The following is a 15282-nucleotide window of genomic DNA, read 5'->3' as shown; positions in this document are numbered from 1 at the left end:
GATGGTGCGGAGGGACACTTTCCTCAGGGGTGGGCTTCTTTTATAGGCTCTCTGGATGCAGCTTGTACTCAAGGTAAAAAGAGCAACAGTCTCAGGGGCTCCTCGGGTCTCAGAGGTCAAATCTTCCTTTTATATGACTTTTGAGTTTTGTCCTACATTTTTACCCCATTCCAACTGGGACCTTCTACTGGGGCCCTAGTTCCTGTATTCTTTCTTTTTTTGTTTTCATTATTAAAAGATAATTTATTGGGGGCTCTTTTTTCTAAAGTTGGGAATTAGTACATATGATATCATTCCATATTTCAGTCACGTCAGGTAGAATTGTACAATTGCTAAGACAATAGATTTCCAAACAATATTCTTTTTCTACACGGACTCCTTGACATTGTCTCCCCTTTACCCCACCACCACCACAGCACCCCTGAACCCCAGGTCCCTTATTCTACTTGCCTTCCCTATAGGTTCATCAATCCTGGGTGTCATATATTGAAAAACAAAAGCCCAGCCTTTCTCCTTGGAGCTGCTGGTGGTTTTGAACTGTAGACCATTTGGATCACAGCCCAATGCATATCCACTACACCACCAGGGTTCCTCCTGGATTGTTTTGATAATTTATTTCCTCCCACGGGGCTCTGTGGCGCAATGGACTCCTAACTCCTCTCAACACGTGATTCATTTCCTCCTTTGAGTTTATTAATGAGCGATTGGACCTCCTGACTCGATCGCTAGTTCTCTTTTCTTTCCTATTTCCCATCTCTTTATTTATTCACTCTTCAGGGAAATGTCCTTGGCTCTATTTTTCAAACCTCTTATGATTTTTTTCTGCTGTCAAACTTATATTTCCTAAGAGTTTTCATTTGTTCTTATTTTCAAGGGTGTCTTGGCTTCTTCTTATTTTGTGAAAGCCACTTCTTGGCTGATCTTGTAAAAAGTAGGGTGACTTTGAAATGCTCCCCTTCTTGCATTGTCTCTGCTTTCAGCAAGTTCTCCTTGATCCAATCTCTCTCATGTGGGAGCATTTTCTTCAATGTCTGTGATCCCAGGCTGTCCCATTCATATTTAGGCACGAAGCACTAAAGAACTAATTGCAAGCTCTTTGTACAAGGGCACAGCTTGCCAGTGAGTGTGTTTCACTGTAAGACTGTTGCATGGGTAGCCAGCTGGCTTCTTCTTTCAGAATCCACATGTCTTTGCTCTGGGTTGGTTTAGTTTCTTCAAAGAATCATCTTCTGATCTCTTGCCTGGCGGGTGGGGATGGAGAAGGGTGTAGCACACACTTTTTAACCAACTCCTGTCATCCGGGCCTCTACATTCCCCGGTGCGTGGCTCCTACAATTCCCTATTCTTCCTGATCTGGCTTTGTGTGGCTGCTCCCCGGAAGGGTGGCGGCTTAGGCCTGCCTCACCACTGGCTCCTCCACATCATGTGCTCTTCCACCTGATCTCTGTCTTCACGAATTGTGGGTCGGGACTACCGATACGAGTGGTACTGAATAGAGCGCCGTCCCGATGAAACACACAGGACTAGAGGCTTCCTCAGCCCCCACTATCATGACCCAGTCCTGCCTTTCACTGAGGGCAAGACCAGGGCATCTGCATAGGTACTGCTAAGAGAGAAGAGCCCACGACACACGGAATCCAGGTACAGGAATGGGAATAGCCATACCAGAAGGGAAGGGGGAAGGTGGGAAAAGGAGGGGAGGAAGGGAGAACCGATCGCAATGATCACCACATAACCACACAACCCCTCCTCAGAAACCGCGGGACAAGGGAGACAGTGGTCAGTGTAAGATATGAAAATAATAATAATTTATCATTTCTCAAGGGGTCACCAGGGTAGGGGTGGGGAGGGAGGGAAAAAAGAGGAGCTGATACCAAGGGCTCAATAGAAAGTAAAAAGTCTAGAAAATAATGGTGGTAACGTGTACAAATATGCTTGATACAATTGATGTATGGATTGTTATAAGAGCTGTAAGATCCCCCAATAAAATAATCTTTAAATTAAAAAAATAGAGTCTTTGTATTTCAGGTAATTTTGAAAGAAGGGGACAGGAATATCTCCGTGCCAGCATTAGCTCACATTTCTGGTTTATCTTCTACATGTTCCATGGCAAACGCCTGTTACTTTAGCACAAAAATACGTCCACCTGCAATAAGAGCTCTGTAAAGACCAGAGAGCACCAGGGCTCTTTGAGAAGCCCCACTGTGCCCCTTCCTGCTGGTCAGTGGGGGCCATAGAGACCCTGGCTTTGCACCGTCCACTTGACACATGCAACTGCTGTTCGTGGCTTCAAAACTCATTGCTGTGGATTACCACCCCAAGGCCCTGCAGGAGGGGACTGCCCCATGCAGCTTCACAGGTGTGGAGTGGTGAGCTCAAACCACCAAGGTTGGGTCAGCAGTCAACCGCTTAACCACACTGGCACCAGGTGTCCTCCCCAGGCCTGCTGAAGAGCACCGAGCCCTCCCCGTTGGGACGGCCTGGGTCTGCGTTCCTCTTCTCCGCGCCGGGCCAGCTGGCAGCCTTTGCCAAGTACACCAACTCATCTTCAGTGCATTACAGACTCCCCCGCCGTGCGGAATGGCCACGCCGCCAAAGATCCAGCAACACTTTGGGTGAGAATGCAGGATGTATGGGTAGCCGTGGCACCTAATGGCTTTCCGTTCCCACAGATGCCACTCCAGCCAATGGGAATCCTCTCTCTGGGACTCTCCCATGACCTCCTTCTACAGACCCTCCAATTGGACGTACACACGTGGCTCACCCGAGGCAGGCGTCCTGGGCCCTGAAACACACTTGAACTCCACAGACTCTCCCAGGTCCAAGAGAATCTGAAAATTCTGATTCTAACATGCCCAAGAGAATTCCGGAAACTCTGAACTCTTGGAGCGAACACTCACCTAGTCCGGAATGCCAGCATGGCAGAAATGCCCCTATGCTTGGCTGCCTGGGCCCCACGTTGGCCTGGCTGTATCGATGCCAAGGTGGGCTCATGTACTCCCAAAGGATCCCAGGCCAGGGGCCCAGGAGCGTTCTTCCTCCGCTCCTCAAACACTACCTTCCACTCCCCAAGACCCCCCCCTGTGCCACCAGGGCTGCTGGCTTCCCTCTCAGGATGGCCTGTAATTAGATTGCGCTGGGAGCCCGAGGCTGACGCAGCCAATTAGATCAGGCAATTGCTCTCTAGGCTCCTCGCCACATGCCCATCCATCTCCTCCAAAATAGAAGCAGTGATGTGGAGGGCAGAGGCCTTTTCAATCCGGCAAAAAATCCCTCCATTACCTCCCGGTCCCAGGCACACAGGCGGACTCACGTCTCCCTTGGGGCCGTCTTAAACTCAGCCCTGCAAATCCGTCAGCATCACCCTCAGTGGCACTCCCTTGTGGGACTCACACACAGACCCTTCTCTGCCGCTGCCTAGAAGTATCACTAAGGGGAGGGCAGAAACCTAAAGTCTTTGGTTTACCTTGTGTCTCTGGACTGATGAAGATCTTTATCCCTGGCCTCTTTTCCAAAGATTTCACAGGCACGTTTGCGTTCATGCGCAGCCAACAGAAGACACTCTATTTGAGTCACACCGGGCTTGGGTCATTTCTGCTGCCTGAGGAAGGTCATCTGCTAGCCTAGGAAGGTCATCTGCTAGCCTAGGGCACTGCTGTGACAGACAGACTACGCCGGACCACGGAGAGCACCCACACACAGGCACAAAGACAATGGGAGATTTGGAGACTGGATACCATCTTTAATTGATAACGCCACAGCCCAACATCCTGTTTGTTGCTGGAGCAGACTGCGGAGTGTGTGCGTGTGTGTGGTGTGTATGTGTATGTGTACCGGTATGTTCCTGTGTGTGTATGTGTGTGTGTGCGTATCGGTATGTTCCTGAACCAATGAGGGGTCAGCAGAGACTTCCCAGCAAGTCTCGGCTAACAACTCTGTTGAGCAGCGACTGGAAGACGGTCTCCAGAGAGACCCGAGGGCCGGATTCCTGCCTCCTGTGGTCTGGTGCCTCCGCTTCTCCTGGGCCACCTCTTGTGCGCTCTGATGAGGGCGAGGCTGAGCCTGCGCTGGCCCAGGTTAAAGGGCTTCTCAGCAAAGATCATCCACCAGTCAGTTATCGCTGCCTCGTACAGGAGTGATGTCCCCCGGGCAAAGTGCAGACTGCTAAGCAGGGGTGGCCAGCCTGGGCCCCCTACGTCACCCTGGGGCAGCACCATAATGGCCCAGAACCCAGAGCTACTGGGGCCATTTAGCGAGTTCCTCTCAGAGACAATCAGGCCCTCCCTAGGGCCAGCCGGCGAGGGGCAGACGTGGCTTATGGAAGTCCTTGCAACCCAAGCTGAAAGAGCCCGCTCGCCTGCCATCTCTGCTCTCCCAGAGCTCACATGCGTGCGCCGCAGGTCCGCAGCCCAGACATGGCAGGGAGGTGGGCCAGCAGGATGGTGGGTCGGGGAAGCCATGAGAGACTGGGTGAGCTGGAACGGCAGCACGTGCTAGCCTGAAGCCAGCCCTCTCCCCCATGGTCACCGCCAGCCAGAGCTCTTGGAAGCCGGAATGGCCCCCCACAAGGCAAGGCAGTAAGTTTTGGCCTAGTGTGAAGGGAGAAGACCAAGCGGGCTCCACTGTCCCCTCACCACCTGCTCTGTGCCTCAGGAAGGCAAGAACTCCAAGTCCCAGGGTGATGGTATCAGCTGTTGGGGAAGCACCGTTGTCCAGGTGAGGCCTCGGGCCGGAAGCTGGGTTTGTTCAGTGGGCTTGGGTAGTAGGTGGTCGTGTACACATTGGTCTGCTGCAGGGGGTAGAAATTGGCTCGGTCATCAGGGATCAGGTTATTCTTGTTCAGAGTCTGTGGGAGGAGGAAGCATGGGAGAGGAAGGGGTGAAGGGAGGGACAGGGGAAGGGGAGCGGCCAGGACGCAGGCTCCAGGAACAGTCAGTGAAGGCTGTGCTGGCTGCTAATATGGCTCTGTCCCCGCCTCTGCTCCCTCCTGATGCCTAGCCCAGTGTGCCCAGAGTTCTTGCCCGCTCCCCACTTGGCCCTCTGCTTCTTAGCCCTTTGGAGCCCCCACCTTGAACTCCATGGGTGTGTACTTCTCGTTCTTGGGGGTGCCCCCACCCTTGTAGTGCAGGTGGTTGGGGGTGGCAGGATGGACGAGCGTGGACTCCTGGGACTGACGCTGGCAGTGCTGGCAGGACAGGTATACTGCCAAGGTCAGGAGTCCGGAGCCCAGGAAGCAGGAGACGCCTGTGGCCACCAAGTGGATGAGACTGAACCCTGGGAGCAGGAGAAGGACGTAGTGAGAAGAGGCCGCTTTCAGGACCGGAAACTGAGCCGCCACCCTGGGTCTGTCAGGCTAGAACATGTGACAACAGCCATCGGAGGCTCTGGCCCATCCAGGAAAACGCTTTGGGGCCAGAGGTAAAGGAGTCAGGGAGGCCAGGCAGCCTGTCACTGGGCACCTCTGTCAGAAGACCGCCTGTGGATTTTGCCAGCGGTGACAATCAGAGGGTCTGCAGTTGGATGAGTCTCCCTTAGGAGTTGACTTGATGGCGGACTTCTAGCTGGGGGACGTGGATGGAAGTGCCCAGGGCCCCCCTCCCAACAAGAGTCGGCTGGCTGGAGCAAGAGGAGGAGAGAATCTAGATTGGGGAGTAGGAGGTTCCCCTCCTGCATAAGGGGAAGGAGGCATCGGGAAGCAGAGTCTGGGTTCTTTTACCTCCACAGCCGCTGGCCTCCTCCACACTGGATGCGGGTAAGATGGCTGCAGGAAGACAAGGCAGAGAGGGGTCAGCAGAGAGAAGTGGGGTGAAGGGTCTGCGGGGAGCCCTGGGTCAGCCTAGAACTGCAAGATTGAGGCCTCTACCCACATACCACCTCTAGTGAGGTTCAGCCCCAGCACTAGATGAGGCATGGCAGAGGACACAGTGAGTGAGTGCAAGTGTGTGTGTGTGTGTGGGGGGTGTCGCGGCAAAATGAGGTTTCTCTGGGAGACATGCTTCACCATGGGAAAGAAGGTGGGGGCTCAGAATGGGAGGGGTGGGTGTGAGGGTGCTGACCCCAGGACCTACCAGGAATCTCACTGTATGGGCAGGGTCGGCTCTGGCTGCTGTTTCCGATACAGGAGCTGGGCCCAGGGAGGAGCGCCTCGCAGTGCCGGCTGCGGCTCTGGGCTCCGTCCTCAGTGCAGGCACTCCACTCGGACCACGGGGACCAGTCTTCTGTAGGTTGTGATCAAGTTAAACCCCCGGGAACTCCTGGCTGGCGCTCCCCAGCCCTGAGCGGCGTTACCTGGGCAGGCCTGTGTGGCACAGACTGCCTCCTCTGTGTGCAGCCCCAGACAGATATCCTCGCCAGGGATGGGCAGAGGGCTGGTGCAGGAGCGAGTGCGTTGATAGTGGCCTCCGCCACAGGAGGCTGAGCACGGGGACCATGAAGTCCAGCAGGACCAGGCCCCCCTCGCTGCAAGGGAAACAATGCATTGGGAAGGGCCCATGGTGGGCAAGATCGAGACAGCCTTCCATTCCAGCCCAGGCTGGGTCACACTGAGCCCTGGCTTCCACCCCATCTCTCCCTTCACTCGAGGTCTGTTCCCCGGCCCAGTCAGGAAGTGCTCACACCTTCAGAGGTGGGAGAAGAAATGCAGGTAGCAGGGACGGGACACAACACAGCAACTGCCTTTCAAAGTCAAGCTCCTTATCTGGCTAACCATTAGGAGCGAGGGGCCTGACAGTGCGGGTGAGCAATGACCTTGTTAAACTGCAGGAGCACCTACTAAATCTAGGACAGGAAAGGGCTCTCGCGCCCTTGTACAGAGGTGGCAGGGAAATAGAGGTCATTTAAGCAAGTGGGTGGAATCGGGCGCGGGCGGGCGTGTGTGTGTGTGTGTGTGTGTGTGTGTTGTGTAGGAGCAGGAGAAGGGATGTGTTCCCCGGGCTGGGGTGGACCCCATGCAAGGATTCTTTATGGGAGAGATTACCTGGGCAAGCCTGGGGGTTGCAGTCCTCGTAGTCGGCCGCGTCACCCACGCAGGGCAGGCCCCCACTGCGGGGCTCTGGGTTTGTGCACGTTCTCTTGCGGACACGGAAGCCCAGCTCACAGTCCCGGGAGCAGGACGACCAGGGGCCCCAGGTGGCCCAGCCCCCGCTCTCCGTGTGCGGGGAGGCGCTCCCGCTGCGCAGGAGGTCGCCCACCAGGGCTGGGGAGGGGATTGACCTCAGCAATGAGGGGGCCCCCACGCCCCTACCCTGCTGCCCCTGAGCTTCACCCCCAGCCACCGCCACCGCCACCACCGCCTTGGGGCCTGGGGGGACAGGGCGTGGGGCTGTACCATCCGTGTCGCAGGCTCCTGAACCATCCGCGGGGCAGGTCCTCGTCTCCGTCCTCCTCCTGCCAAACTGCAGGCCGTGGGGGTCCGGCAGGGGTGCGCGGCACGTGAAGCGGAAGCGTTGCTCCTGCCGCGCCCCGCCCTGCGTCACGTTCACGGGCAGCCAGGGCGTCCAGGGCGTGTTGCGCCGCACTTCGGGGCAGCTCTCGGGGTTGCACGTCTTGAACTCCTTTCCAGGCGAAGCAGGTGGCCCTTTATTGCTCAGCAGCCTCCCGGCGGACCCCCGAGCTCCCGGCTCCCCCACCCTCTGCCTGGCCGCACTTGGCCAAAGGTGTCTCCACCCCACGTCCACGTTCGCCCCGCCCCCCCCCCCCCCGCCCCGGACCCACCACTCCGCAGCCCGGGCACGAGTTGCCGTTCTCACAGGACCGCCGCCGCGACTGCACGCCGCCCCCACAGTTGCTGCTGCACTTGCTCCAGGAGCCCCAGGACGCCCAGAAGATGGGCACCGGGCAGGGCGTGTTTTCATTGCAGAACCTGAGGGGAGTGTGGAGAGGGCGTTGGTCACCCCAGGGCGCTGGTTGCCTTTCCCGAACACGGGGTCCCTGGGAACCTGGAGCCCGGGAAAGATGGAGTCTGCCCTCCTGGGCGGGCCCAGGCCACGCGCTAGCTCACCGCTCCTCTCGGCTCTTGCCCACGCAGATGCGGCCCCCGTGGCGGGGCGTCGGGTTGCTGCAACTTCGCTGGCGGACCTGGAAGCCGATCTCGCAGGACGTGCTGCACAGGGCCCACGACGACCACGGGGTCCAGGCCCCGTTCCTGGTGGCGTTACAGAGGGGGCAGGCACAGATGGCCCAGTGGAGGCTTACCTCCTTAAATCTAGCTCACTGCTGGGCAGCTGGATTTCCTGTCCTTATCTGGAAGTGTCAGGCAGTGAGCCAGAAAAGAGCAGGCCCTCGGGCCATGGGGCCCAGGTGGTAAATGGTTAAGTGATTGGCTGCTGACCCAGAGGTCTGCTATCAGACACTCTGCAGGAGAAAAAGGTGGCAATCGGCTTCCATCATGAGTCACAGGGTTGGAGATCCTACTAGGCTATTCTACTCCGTTCTAACAGGCACTGGGAGTCTGAACCAACTGGGCCATGCATTTGGTTTCTTCCTTTGGACCAGGCCGTCTCAGGCAAGCACATTCGCTTTCTCGTTCACTGCTCAGATATGCATTGAGAACCTTCAGCAGAAGGCGCAGATATTAGAGACTCACTCACAGGGGACTAAGTGGGCCTTAGTGCCACTCACAGGGGACTAAGAATCTCTAAGGAAGGCCAGCCCCCACCTTCTAGATGCAACATTCCTGCTGATCTTGTTGGTTGGCTGGGATTTGTCCCTCAAACTCGTGCTCTCTGCCTACCTCCCCACCCTCACACTGTTCTCACAGGTCCGCTCGTCTACCTGGGCTCCAGTGTTCAAAGTTTAGCTCAACCAACTTAGCCCCTGAGCCAGTGACTGGAACTTTCGGCGCCTCAGATAAAACAGGGATAGTGATGATATTTTATTAAGGATTAACTTAATAAAACATATCTACATCACATCACAGCTATTTGAAGAGCATGAAGAATCTGGTATGTCCTTATGACCACCATTTATGGAGGGCCTGGGCTCCAGGCAGTGTGTGAGCGTTTTCCCTTCATGATCTCATTGACCTTTCTCGGTAACTCTCAGGGCGGGTACCTTCACTTAGAGAGGCCCAGGGTGGTTAGGTGGCTTGGTCAAGTTCACACAGTGTCAAACCAGGAGTGCCCCAGGTCTGCCTGCCTTGCCACTGCTCCTTGCTGTCCCTGTGTTTGAGACAGCTGGGGTGAGTAAGGCTAAGATATGCCTGGGGACTGATCCTCCAGCCTTCCTCTGCATTGAGAAGGCCCATACGAGAGAAACTTCTCTCCCACTGGAGTGGGAGCTCCCCCAGGGCTCATGCTTCCTGCCTCGGATATTAGCCACCTGGCCGGTCCTTTGCACAGTCCTGACGTGGTCTCTGTCCCTTAATACAAACACTTCTGGGTGCCCCCACCTCGCCCCCACCTCCCCAGGCCAAGGAGGCCCCTGTGTAAGCCCTATCTCTGTACATACCTAGAGCAGTTGGCGATGTGGATGGCCGGCCCCAGGCAGTCACGGCCCCCACAGCGGGGCGGGGGAGAGTTGCAGGTTCGGGCCTGACACAGGCACGAGCCTGAGTTGTCTCCATCTAAGTGTTCGCATGGTTGCCACGGCGACCAGGGGCCAAAACCCCCATCCTGAGTCAGGTCCCGCACCTACAGACACCCATGGGTGGCAGGAGATAGCTGTCATCCACAGGATCCCAGAGGACTCTAGGGCGGCTACCAGGAGTCGTAGCCGGAATTGTGGGGAGAGGAGGGGGCTCTCACAGGACACGCTGTGATGTTCTGAATCCAAAGGCTCATGTTGGAGCTGTCCTCCAGCGTGCTGCAGCTTCGCTGTTTCCCGTCCCAGCCGCAATACGGGTCCCGGGCCCCCAGGCACGCCCTGCCAGACAGAGATCCTGAGACGCAGGCCCACGGGTCTCTCAACCTCACCTGCGTCCCAACAATACACCTGGACATGCCTTTTGCGGCATCCCTTTCCACCCGTGTGCCAAATTGAGCATTTACTCTGTCAGGCATTAACGAATTACTTTTGTGCAACGACCCAATGAGGTAGAGACTCTTACTATCTGCCCCCATGTAGTGGATAAGGAATTGCAGGCTGCTGGCCAGAGGACCAACTCGACACCCTCCGTGACCACAGACTCTACCAAGAGATTGACTGCCCCACGCCCCTCCGCAAGGCCAGAGGAGCACGTGGGATCAACAGAAACCCCAAGGCACAGTGCCTCCGCTCAGACCCCATGATCAGAGACGTGAACCAACTTAAAGGTCAGCCGGCAGCAGCTCTCATCTCTGACAGCTCAGGAGAATCTGCGGAGCAGTTTTAAAGTACTGGTACCTGGGCCCAGTGCGGCAGAGAAGCTCTGGGGACAAGGATCATGGGGGCCAGGCTGAGAATCTCCAGGAGGAAGCCACTACAGACACGGAAGGAAGAACGTCTCCAGACCCCCAGGCAGGGCTTTCCCTTACAGGACCGCCTCCTGCCAGAGGCCCTGAGGATGTCACAGAGGGAGTGAGTGTGGGTGTAGCCCTCACACACAGGGGTGCCCACACACCTGTGCTGCTCAGTGCCAGGACCAGGGCCCAAGTGGACTGATATCATTGCTATCAATGAGCCCAGGCTGTCCCAGGTCCCCTCCACCAGCCCTGGGAGCGGCCCTCTCATCGGTGACCCAGAGAGGATGTGGCTGCCTCACCGTCTTCCCCTCTGAGATGCTTCTTTGGCCTTCCTCCTGAGTTACTCATGGCCTCTTGGACAGTTTGGTGGGATTTTAAAACATGAAAACCTAAACCCCGATTGGCTGTCCATCAAGGGGGAGGAAAGGAATCTGGAGAAGATTCTGGAACCAGGACTTGCTCTGCAAGCAGAGAGAGTCCTGGGCCCTGGAGCGAGCAACATCACCGAGGGTTCCCCAACGCACTGAGAGCCCACGGCAACAGGGCCCCCAGGAACCCCGGAGTCTCTTCTGCCCTCTCCCCACTAAATCCAGCCCCTTCTGATCAGAGTTTCCCGCAGCAGTAGGCCTGCTGAGAGGGTCGAAAGGGAACACGAGGGACAGGAGTGGACAGGATTGGACCTGGGAGGCTTGGACGAGGGAGGCTCTGGACACCAAGGACCTGCAGGGCACGTGTGGGGGTGGGAGGGACGGGTGCCGGGAGAACCCCACATTGTGGGAGTTTGCACAGGGACTTTGCATTGGCCAGAGAGGACCTTTAATCATGCTAAGGGTCTAATGGACACAGAAGACACAGCGAGCCGGGGATTATAGCATGAGGTTTCCCCCAGATACTGTTTCTGCTTTTGTTTCCCCTTGCAGCTTCCAGGAGAGCCTCTCACCTGTCATGTGGGACAGTGTGTTCGAGAGGGCGTGCCAAGTCTCAGAGAGAAAAGAGGGGGTGTGAGGGAACTCCCAGAGGAAAGGGAGGCTCCCCATGGCCCCAGAGGAGGGCAGTGAAGTCTACTGACCCCTGCTTGGAGTCTGACCCGTGCTATGGAAGGCAACGAATAGTTGAGGCCTCTGTTGCTGAGGGCCTCCGCGGACCCCAGTAAGCACGCCCTGTCCACCCCAGGAATGCTGGACACTGGCCTGCTTCCCAGGCATCTGTTTCCACTTTACTCAGTCAAAGGCAATTTGTGTCAACCACACGATGTCGGTGTGCTCATATTTTTATCTGGGAACAACGGCTGGATTTGGGGGCGTTTCCCTGGTAGAATCCATTGCACAAGACACCAGGGGACTGACGGCCATATGTGTGCAAGGCAATATGGGGACTTCTTTGACCCTCTGCCCCGGCTGACATTTGGACCTAGCCAACAGCTGGCACATTCAACCGGATGCAGAAGAGTCCCATGCAATCTCTTTCTCTCAGCTTCCAGAGGGTCTCAATAGCTACTTTGGAAACAACTTGAATTGGGAGATGGAGGGGCATGCTATGTGATCAATAATAATAACAAATGAGATTCTATTCATCTGAAATGCCTGCCGGCAGAGAAAATGGACAAGAGGCGACCACTTGAGCCAGTTTGCATGAGACACAGGAGAGCATTCTGGGGCAAGGTAGCGAGCCTCCTACTGTCCCTTTCACCTGGGGCCTGGGTCGTCCTGGGGCAGTTGTTCCCAGTCCGGATCGCATATTATCATCGCCTGGGGAGCTTTCCAAAATGCCCAAATGAACAGATCAGCCTAAATCTGAGCCTGTGGGATTAGAGCAGGCCCAGGCATGGGGATCTAATGATTCTAATGAACCAATCCGCTGTGTCAGGCTCACTTTGGTCAGGGCTCCCAAGCCCAGAAAGGACATGTGGTGTCTTTGAAATTCCTGACAGACTAGCAATGGCGGGAAGGAAGGAAACCCGAGGAGATGCTGCCCCAGCCTGTCCTGCTCTAGCTTTCCTTCTCGGCCAGAAACCCAGAAAAGAAACAGGAAGCCAACGTCTGAAAGGGCAGGCCAGCCCTGGGCACGGCCCCCCTTCAGTCGGAGGGGCCATGGAGAGTCTCCAACACCAGTACCTGTGCCCTCTTCTGGTGCACAGCTAAAGGGGGTACTCAGACCTCCCCTGCCAGGAGGATCTGCATTTGCTACTTTTTGCCCAGGGCCACTTCCCAGCTTCCAGCGCAGCGAACAAACGGGTCTTAAGAAAATGCAAACTGCAAGCAGAGGAGCGTTAGAGTGTCTTGACTTTTAAAGGTCTTCTCATAGCAGGAGCCTTCAGCCAAAGATACATCACCACGGCTGCTTTAACTGCCGTGTCTCGAGCAGACACGACCAAAGGGAACAGGTTCATCCCCTGGGCTTGGAGGCAGGACAGAGATGGATGGTGGAAGTCGTCAGCCGGATGATTCCAGGCATATACCATTAGCCTCACAATGGGAGTTGTCCAGCGAGGAAGGGTTTTATGGGCCTGGCCCTCAGGCCAATCAGGTGGGAAGACATTGTCAGAGCCACCTTCCAAATTTTGGAAGGAGACCAGGGCAGTCAGGGCGGAGAGTGGGGGAGTGTCTGTGAGGGAGCTGGGGCAGAGGGTCGCTGCAGGCAGCAGGAAGGGATACTGGAAGAGAAGGGATGGATTCTACACCAAACATCTGTCTGTGGAGCCAACCAGCGGCTCCAGGTCCTGGTCATGCTTGTGGGCTGAGATTCACCTGAGTAGAAGGAGGGGGTGAAGACATGCTCCTGGGTCTTGGGCAGAGGAGAGGACTACCCTCATCCATCCCAGCTTTGGAAGGAAGCAGTAAAAAGCCTGGATGCCTGTCTTAGGACGCAGCTGACGCCCTAACACCATACAACGTGAAAACAGACTCAGGCGCATGTGGCCAGTGGTTGGTGCCCAGCCTCCCAGAGTGCTCAGCTCGGCTGTGGAGGCATGGCTGGTTTGCTCTCGGCATTTTTATTCCCCTTGCAATAATGTGACTTGACAGGTGATCATCTGGGGATCCTACCTGTAGAAAACAAGTGGGACTCAAGTATAAGACTCAAATGCCCTGATTCGACTTTGCTGCTCCGCCCAGCATCAGGGTTCAGCGACAACAGCGGTGCTGTGGAACCTCGCTGTCCCCTCCCTGCAGAACCGTGGGCCTAGAGGAGTGTCCCAGGCATCTCTTCCTCCTGAAGACTCTGGTTCTTCACAGTCTCACCAGCTTCCCCCAGCTCCCCACAGTCTGACCTCTATCATACCCGGTTTGCACCCGACCTCCTGCTCCCTTTGCTACCTCCAAGCCCTTCAACACCCACCAATACAGGATGGAGTCAAAATCCAACCCTGGCATTCTCAGCCACCTTCTGCCCATTGCCCAGTCCCATTCACCACTCCTTCCTTGCACTCCTCCCTGACCAAATGACCTGTCAAGGGCAGGCTCCAGCCCTGGCTGAAGGCCACTTTGTGCCTGGGCTGAAAGGACTGGGAGACTGCTTGCCTTCAAAGATTTACCATCTCTTGCAAGACAAGGCCTGGATGGAAAATTTAGCAACAGTGAATGAGTTACAAATATCTGATAAGTTTCTATCTGAGGGCAATATATTAAATGTATTCTTGCAAGTAGGAGTTGGGACTAGGAGCCTGCTCCATCCACTCCACGCATCAACCTGGTATTGCAGGACTTTCAGGAATGGTGCAGCCCCTTAGGGGCCCTCCAAAGAAGATAAAAAGAAAAGAAAAATTTAATAGAACACAAGATAATGGGTCAATGCTGCCAGCAGGTGGCCTGTGGTTCACTGCCGAGCAGGGGTGCCGATCTACAATCAGCATCACAGATTCTGAGACTAGGGTCCAGGGCGAGAGGCCCCTAAAAGTCTTTGTGGAGCTGCAAACCGAGTAAGATATTAACACCGGATGCCAGCGAGTCGCCGCTTACCATGGCCATCTGGTGTGTATCAGGATAGAACTGTGCTCCTCTGAGCTTCGGTTGGCTGATTTGGGGGGACTAGATGACCGGGCCTTTTGGAGCCCTGGTAGCATAGTGGTTATAAGTTGGGTCGCTAACCACAAGGTCAGCAGTTCAAAACCAGCAGCAGCTCTGTACGCGAAAAACGGGGCTCTCTACTCCCGTAAAGAGTTACAATCTTAGAAACCCGCAAAGGCAGTCAGTTCTACCCTGTCCTCCAGGGTCGCTGGGTCGGCATTGACTCAATAGCACGGAAGGTTTCTTGTTTTTCCCTTCTGAGGTGCTGCCAGGTGATCTCAGATTTCCAATTTGGGGGTAACTGTTTGTACCAGCCAAGAATCTGCATGCGATCCTAGCTAGCACTTAGGATTCCTGAGCCAGCAATCTCAGGGCCCCACAAGGACTTGGCCTCAGTCAATATCACTTGCCCCCGTCACAATGTGCCCACTTTCGCGACGAGGAAGCTGAAGTTCGACTGGTTAGGCATCATGCTGGAGACATAACAGTTAGTAGATGTTGGAACAGACATGGAAACCCAGGTGGGCCGGATTCCACCACCTGGGGAGCTCCCCTCCCCCCTCACTATCTCTTCGTGAATGTCAGAAACAGGCTAAGCGAAGGTCCCTCTCCCTAGCAGTCGCTGACAGCTGGGAAGGAAATGGCTGCGTCTTTAAGCCTAACTCATCTTCCCTCCTCTTATGCCAGCAGCCCCGGGGACGGGCCCTCAACACACCACTGGACTTAGGAAATGCTCAGTGCTTGGCTGACGAGCCAGGTGTTGGGGCCAAGGGGAGCTTGGGTGTCTGCCAGCACCCTCCCCCTGCACAGCGGCCGCACCATCACCGCCCAGAGCTTTCCCTGCCCTCCAGACCTCTGCCCAGCTCCCCGTACACCCTGCCCAGGCTGGAGGACAACCC

The 15282-nt window shown here is 55.9% G+C and overlaps 1 protein-coding gene and 1 pseudogene across 5 annotated transcripts in view; one reads left to right on the top strand and one right to left on the bottom strand.

Moving 5' to 3' along the window:
- Positions 1-3774: 3774 nt before the first annotated feature.
- SEMA5B (semaphorin 5B) overlaps positions 3775-15282 on the bottom strand; it is a 41416-nt gene continuing 29908 nt past the window's right edge. Inside the window, exons 11-21 of one of the 5 annotated variants that reach the window (XM_075555648.1) lie at positions 9744-9861; positions 9448-9629; positions 8000-8143; positions 7714-7861; positions 7328-7553; positions 6977-7195; positions 6289-6459; positions 6069-6218; positions 5717-5761; positions 5069-5274; positions 3775-4846 (exon numbers count right to left, since the gene is read on the bottom strand). In XM_075555648.1, the coding sequence (XP_075411763.1) occupies positions 4688-4846; positions 5069-5274; positions 5717-5761; positions 6069-6218; positions 6289-6459; positions 6977-7195; positions 7328-7553; positions 7714-7861; positions 8000-8143; positions 9448-9629; positions 9744-9861 (1768 nt within the window). In that variant the 3' untranslated portion in view covers positions 3775-4687. The remainder of the gene's footprint in view (positions 4847-5068; positions 5275-5716; positions 5762-6068; positions 6219-6288; positions 6460-6976; positions 7196-7327; positions 7554-7713; positions 7862-7999; positions 8144-9447; positions 9630-9743; positions 9862-15282) is intronic. The other 4 variants (XM_075555650.1, XM_075555653.1, XM_075555649.1 and 1 more) reach the window with 4 other exon arrangements.
- Positions 13969-14103, top strand: LOC142455649 (U2 spliceosomal RNA; annotated as a pseudogene).

Source organism: Tenrec ecaudatus, chromosome 8 (assembly GCF_050624435.1).
Source record: "Tenrec ecaudatus isolate mTenEca1 chromosome 8, mTenEca1.hap1, whole genome shotgun sequence".
In the NCBI taxonomy this organism is placed as follows: domain Eukaryota; kingdom Metazoa; phylum Chordata; class Mammalia; order Afrosoricida; family Tenrecidae; genus Tenrec; species Tenrec ecaudatus.
Note: the sequence above shows the minus strand (reverse complement) of the source record. Positions and strands in the feature narration are given on the sequence as shown.